Source organism: Rana temporaria, chromosome 4, assembly GCF_905171775.1.
Source record: "Rana temporaria chromosome 4, aRanTem1.1, whole genome shotgun sequence".
In the NCBI taxonomy this organism is placed as follows: domain Eukaryota; kingdom Metazoa; phylum Chordata; class Amphibia; order Anura; family Ranidae; genus Rana; species Rana temporaria.
The window spans coordinates 283835919-283843303 of NC_053492.1; the positions used below are offsets into that span (position 1 = coordinate 283835919).

At 40.3% G+C, this 7385-nt stretch overlaps 1 protein-coding gene across 1 annotated transcript in view; it reads left to right on the forward strand.

The window, feature by feature from the left end:
* TRMT11 (tRNA methyltransferase 11 homolog) overlaps positions 1-4889 on the forward strand; it is a 76328-nt gene extending 71439 nt beyond the window's left edge. Inside the window, exon 13 of the mRNA XM_040350379.1 lies at positions 4209-4889. Coding sequence (XP_040206313.1) covers positions 4209-4409 — 201 coding nt within the window. The 3' untranslated portion in view covers positions 4410-4889. The remainder of the gene's footprint in view (positions 1-4208) is intronic.
* The last annotated feature ends 2496 nt before the right edge of the window (positions 4890-7385 follow it).

Genomic DNA, 7385 nt, shown 5'->3' on the forward strand with positions numbered 1-7385 from the left:
ACTTTGCTCTGCTACATTGGTCCTACATTTATCCTACATTGGTCCTACATCTATCCTACTTTCATGAACAGGATACTACTTTGGTCTGACTTCAATGATATTCAATGGGCCTGAAGTAGGATCAATGTAGGACCAAAAGTAGTACAGTGAGCATTTTCAAAGTCGGACCGACTTGTGTAGGACGCTACAAGACGCTCTCATAGGGAAACATTGAACACAGAGCAAAGTAGGATGAAAGTAGTGTAGTAGTGTGAACCCAGCCTTACAGCTATTCACACATGAGCAATTATACTGGGATATATTTGATTGGGATTCTCTCTGGGTGGTCACCATTGCTCAGTTCAATTTAGATGTAATGCTTCGGCATTGCAGATTTTTTATTTTCTTTTTGATCAGTACAGTAGAAGACATTTACTTTTTGTTATTGCCACAATTTAATTAGGCTTTAAAAATAAGTGAGATTTGTGTGACTCCACTGGTAATTGACTGCACTACTTTAAGCAGTAGGTTTAAACATTCGTTAGCACCAGATTGTTTGGAAACCATTTACTTAGTGTAGAAAGTTTCTCGTCTGTCTTTTGTCAAGATCCAAATCTTTAGACACACTTTGGAGTTGGCTTCCAGCAGTGTTCCTCCCTCACACTCTCTAATTTCAGAGTTGTTGATTTGACTGCAGGATAAAACTGTTATTCAAGACTTTGTTTCCAACTTTCTCTTAATCCACTAAATAGGGAATTATGTCTGTTGGGTTCTAAGAGTTTCATGACCCTTTTATAATCTAAAAAAAACTTTTATTGAAAACAAGTTTACTTTGGACCATTTTTTGTCTGTTTGCTCCCAATTATACCAACTTTAAACAAGGGATCGTATATATTTCTGTCTGCTGTAGATTGTTAGCTGAAGTGGTTCCTGTCTCCTCACACCTGGTACTTATTTTCCCACTACAAGACAGAGATTATTATCTTATTTACAGAGCCCTGACACATAGAGATCCTTTGTGCACACCATGGAATTATCACCACAGAATAAGATTGTAATAAAAAAGATGTATTTTCTTTTAAGTATCAGATAAGAATTCAGGGAGCTCCCCTAAAACTTAAATACTCAGTGGTTTGGGGAGAAACATGATTGAGATCTTGTGTATAAGATGATTATCAAATTTTTTGCTGTTTTGATAGTGGGCTGTCAGTCTTCTGGCCTGTATTTCAGGGCCGCGTTGAGTTGGGAAGTACAATCCCAGTTCATTATCTGGGATACTACTTCCCAAGCATGTGCAGAGACTGCCACTCAAAGCACTTTTTTTTTTTTTTTTTGCTTGATACAGCCTGATCTCCATATTTTGCTATGTATGATAATGGTCACCTTGAACAGATATTGGCAGCCTGGATGGTGCCAACTGCTATTCATGGAACTGTGCAGGTTTTTCACCAATGTGGTCCACAAATAATTCCATTTTCCAGCCAGGCTGTATTAGTATCTGTTGGCCCATGTACAATTAGTTGGCAGAGAAGGTTGAATGCTGTATAACCCTCATGGCCCTCAAACACTGTTTTGTAGAACTGCCTTAAGCCATTTTGTGTCAAACATTTAAATGTCATTGGGAAACTTTTACAATATACTAGATAGCTACAAGGTTTGATGGTAGAAAAGATTTACTACAGTAGTGTGACTTGATAAAAAACTTCTGACCTTACATGCACTTTATCTTAATGCATTGTATGCATTAAGAAAAAAAAACCTGTGTGCAGCAGCCCCCCTAATACTTACCTGAGCCAATCTCGATCCAGCAATGTTGCACGAGCGTCGTGGCTGCCCGGAACTCTCCCTCCCTCATTGGCTAAGACAGCAGCGTGGTAGAATTGTTTCCTGCTGCTGTCAAAGTCAATGAGGAGGGAGAGGGGGTGTGGCCGAACTAAGGCTTCATGTCTGAATGAACACAACAAGCAGGTGCTCGGCTGGGGTTCCTTCATAGCAAGCTGCTTGCTGTGTGGGCTCTCGACAAGAGGGAGGGGGCAGGAGCGCCAACAAGGGACCAGTGAAAAGGAGGATCTGGGCCACTGTGAAAAACCACTGCACAGAGCAGGTAAGTGTACCATGTTTGTTATTTTTAAATAATTAAAAAATGTAACTTTAATATCAATTTAACTGGTAAGTGTAATTATTTGCATATTAAAGCGGGGGTTCACCCTTAGAGGGCACTTTTTCCCCTTAGATTCCTGCTCGTTTTCTCTAGGGGAATCGGCTATTTGTTTTAAAATATGTGCAGTACTTACCCGTTTACGAGATGCATCCTCTCCGTCGCTTCCGGGTATGGGCTGCGGGAATGGCCGTTCCTTCTTGATTGACAGTCTTCCGAGAGGCTTCCGACGGTCGCATCCATCGGCTACGAGTGACGCGATGGATGCGACCGTCGGAAGCCTCTCGGAAGACTGTCAATCAAGAAGGAACGCCCGCTCCCGAAGACCCATACCCGGAAGCGACGGAAGAAGATGCATCTTGAAAACGGGTAAGTACTGCTCATATTTTAATACAAATAGCCGATTCCCCTAGACCGAACGAGCAGGAATCTAAGGGGAGAAATTTTTTTTTTTTTTTTAAATGGGTGAACTCCCGCTTTAATCTCTACCCGTAACATTTTTCTCCACTAGATCTCATTTGCGTGAACACCGAAGCAGAGCAAGTTTTTGCCATGCTTTTAGGGTTTTCTTGGTACCTAGTGAAAAAAGAGTTGTATTAAGACAAGTAGCTAGTTTTAGGATGATGACACATTATCTGCTGTTATTGTGTACAAGGCCTTATTAAGCTTTTAGCTATTTATTTGCCCCAATTAAAGCTTTACATGTATTCCACAATTGCCACAAAGGCCGTAAATACTTTTAAATAAATACTACTTTGTGTGCACCATATGGCTTTACCACCCAGATATGTTTTTTTTTTAGTCCAATCTCTGGAGCGCTGTACAGTCACAGGGATCAGTTAAGGGTCTTTACTCCCCAGTACAGCAGTACACATTCCAGCTTCCTCCAGACACAATCCAGTGAGTAAGATGGTCCTTTTCTAGACTAGATCACTTTGTAGAAGTCCTGCAGTCACTTCCAGGTGCCAGATCTGCGCTACTGAGATCTCACAAAACAGTGGCACAGTCCTTAGGCTACTGCAGAGGCAATAGCCCCCTGAGGCTGGGAACTCTCCAGACAATCTCTTTAGATCTCCAGACTATTTATCAGCTTCAGAGGCATCATCCGTTCACGGCTCCCCAGGGATTGGCTAGGCCCTGATCAATTTTCAGGCTGACTATTTTTTTCCTCCTCTCTAAGCTCTAGAAGCTTCTTGTAGAGGTAGGGGGAAGCAATCAAACTGCCAGGCTGTGAAACCTTGACCAGACCAGACCAAAACAATCTCTGCTCCCCTGTTTACAGAAAAAGCTAAAACTCAATTTACCTAGCAGCCCTAGTTTAACTAGGAGGGTGCTACACTTGTGCCAAGAGAAGAACTGTGGATGAAACATAGCAGTTCCACCTACAGAAGGCTGCCTGCAGACATCTATACGGGAAGGATATAAGACCTGTCGCACTGCACAAGGAGAGCGAGCAGCAGTGACTGATCTTTATTAAGAGAAACTCCTCAGTGCAGGAGGTCCATTCCAAATTACTTCAAAGATCTGAAAGAAAGACACAAAGGACACCAAGATTTAAATATTACACATGCCTCTTATATTTACAGAATATTTGTTTAGCCCAGTTCTCAATTTCAGACATATTGATAAATACTGATTATTTTGAAATACTTTACTTTGTTGCTAACTGAGGCTATAACGATTTAAGTGTAAATATTCTCTTGATTACTAGGGAAATAACATTTTCCTTAATATGACTGTTAAAACTGGAATATCCAACTTGAACTTGCCTTTCAGAAAACTTCAATCCGTGTTTTCATGGACGTTGGTTTGCATGAGATAGCGTTGGCTCATCTATGTAATTCTTACAGAGCAATTTAGAATTGAAATGCAGTACATCTTAAAACTAAAAATACTTCAAATGATGTGTCCTGTGAGCATTAGTAGACTGTTTTGCAGAAGATCTAGTTTGGAGGTCTTTCAGTTGCATTCTTAAAAACCAGGATATACCATATGCCCTGCAAATGAAAAATTGTTTTGTTTCACTGTGTTCTATTATATGCACTTTTACACAGTTATTTTTCTCTTACAGGAACAAGATCACAATGCTCATCTTTCGGATGAACAGTATTTACCATACCATGGTCACAACTCTTTCCGTGAAAAGTATTTTAGTGGATTAACAAAAAGAATTGCAAGAGAAGAAAAAGCCAAATTGGGAGAGAATTCCACAGATTGCAGATCTACCCAAGTGCCACATAATGCTACCAAACGGCAATCGACCAACCAATAAAAGTGTTTTTAAGTGCAGGAAAGCTCAATAATATAGTCAGTGACTTGACAATCCTGACTGATATGTATAGAACTCTTGCTGTCTGCTGGATTGGCACACAGTGCAGTATTAAGGGAATAAGACTTTGTTCTGTGACAAATGTAAGATTTTTTTAATGCTTAGCAGGTAACAGAAGCTAAATTCCCAGAATTTTTGTTTTAATGTAAAAGATTTGACAGTTATGTGCAGTTCACATACTGAATATGTTAATTTACCTCTCAAAAGACGTAAAGTATATACCACTCTTGCAGGTAAATTGGAATAACACCTACTTTATATTTGTTACATGTTCCCATTCACATAACATAATTTAAACAATATTTAAAATTACTGCTTACCTTTTTACTTAAATGAAAACTATACTGGCCTTAAATCCAGCGAAGCGTCATCCCAGGAACTTCCTGCCTTGCCGCTGACATCTTGGGGTGGCTGGCTTCCTGGTCTTGATAGCTAGCTGCTGTCATTGGCCGGGCCAAGATGACGAAACTTCCATGCATGTGCATGTTTCATTACATTCAGCATTGCTGCGCTTGCGCAGCTTACTGTACAGGGTCAGACAGGCAGGTAATGCAAAGCATGCTTCTTCTGCATTAAAAAATCCTACCTGTTCGCCAATTTTCATTCCTAGCATTAAGATCTGCTTTTAAAATCCTACCTAGCTTTCACCTTCTATGTAATGTTAAGGAGGTGGCTGGGGAGTTTATTATAACTAACCTTGTCTGTACTGGCTGGCAGATCTCACTATCAGTTCAAAACTAGATGTGCACACTGTCTGCCCTAACAATGTTAAAGACCTCAAGGCTTCGATGTTACATTTGGAGAATTTACCAAAACTGGAGAATGTGGAGCAACTGTGCATGGCAACCAATTTGTTTATATCTTTAGCTTGCTCAGGTAAGCTTTACAAATGGAAAGATGGAAGCTGATTGGTTGCCATGCACAGTTGCTCCATCCTCTTTCTCCTCCAATTTTGATCAATTTCCCTCATTGTATGTTATGCATGTAAAAAGAACTATCCCAACATCTGTCCCTTAATTACACATTGCAAACAATTTTGCACAGTGCTCTGTGTAAACCTACTCCAAAGAAACCATTAGAAAGGTGAAAAATAGTTAAAAAAAAAAATCTAGGTATGCCATGGTAAACATATTGCGGGGATTTGATTGCAAAGTGGAAATACACTTTAATGTCTAGGTTAAAATTGTAACTACTGATATATTTTCATCTATTTCTTTCATCATCATTTGGAAGAAGCTGGACTGATACCAGTAATTTGTATAGAGTTCTGTACATTAGTTATGGTAAGCCTTTGGAGGTTGCTGAATAAATGTAACAGCAACACATTATAATAGCGGTATGTGCAGTACAAGACCCTGTCACCTGCCTTTGAATCCAAAGTATCTGCACCGACTCTTACTAAGGGCTACCGAGGGGTTAAAGTAACAGCAAAAAAACAACATTTCATGGTGGTTTTGAGAGCTGTGAGGTTTCTGGTTTACATTTGCCTTTTTTATTGTATATAAACCTGCTCTGTGTATTTATGATCTTTTTAATGGGAATTAGCACTGCTAAGTGGCCACAGAGCTGGAGCTCACTGGCTGCTGCGTCTGTCTTTCACAGAAGGAAGTTGTACTGTTTGCTTTTCAGTCTCGGACCTCTGGAATTTGTTCTCAACATGTAAGGGTGATGAAGTGTCCCTCATTAGAGAGATTGCTTTCATTTGTTTTTGTTTGTAATTGATACACATTAAACACACACAATCTTGCTTTGTCTTCCTACAATAGTGTTGCATGCAAAGGGCCCTTTGTGGTTTGTTATTGGTCTGACCCAGGCCAGTTATGTTAAGCCCAAAGGACTGACGAAGGCTTGGAGGCTATGGTATTCAGTTGAGCCTGTCCACATCTGAAGCTCATCTGTTCCTTTTTTTTCATTTGTTTTTACATTCCTAAAATCTGTCTCTCTGAAGACAACTACGTTTATGTTGGGGTTTTTTTTTTCTTTCATTACAATTTTTTTATTTTTTTTGTGGAGTCAAAACAAGGTGTGGGATTTTACTTACGTCGACACTGAAACACTTTCTTTGAAACCGAAGCTGTGTTTAGACTTTTTGCGTTCCTCTATTTTTCTTCAGAGGTAATACTTTGCTGATTTTACCTTGTCACACTGGGGCAGCTAACCATAAAGATGAATCACTAAAAGCTAGTTCTGTGGTTAGTAAGGCGTTGTTTCCTATTACACTAGTCCACACAGTAGGTGAAAAGGACAAGGAAAGTGTGGGACTGGAGTGAACTGATGACTCCAGTATTAGTCAACCACCCAGTGCACTCTGGAAGCCCGGTACATTTGGTGCTTAAAAGTGTATAAACTGGAAAAGAAGGAGAAACCAAGTGTGCAAAGTGACCGTATGACCTACATAGTGACTGGATACTGCCTGCATGCTGGCATGTAAAAAATTATACTATAATAATTGTAATCTGAAACATTATTTTTTTTATGTTTGACATAATTTAATAAAGCTCAATTTTAAAATTGTTTTCTTAAAGCGAACTCTGACAAATTAAAATATCTGTTTTTAAGTGTTAAATGGAAGCTGCCATTATCTGATTCCCAGGCATTGTTTCAGTGCAGTGATGTCCCTCAGCATACTGAACAGCCTGAGCTTCACTTCCAAGTAGGGATGAGCTCTGGCGTGTTCGCACAGTCCACGTGCAGAGCCCGCCAGGAAGTCGGCACAGTGCTGTGCTAATCATAGGCAAGGAGACGTTGTCCCAATAATCGGCTGCAGAGATCGGGAAATGTCTCCCTGCCTGTGGTTAGCGCAGCACTGTGCCGACTTCCTGCCGGGCTCTGCACGTGGACTGTGCGAACACGCCGGAGCTCATCCCTACTTCCAAGGAATTGTAAGCATCCCTTTAGTTGGTAGATTGGTAGCTCATA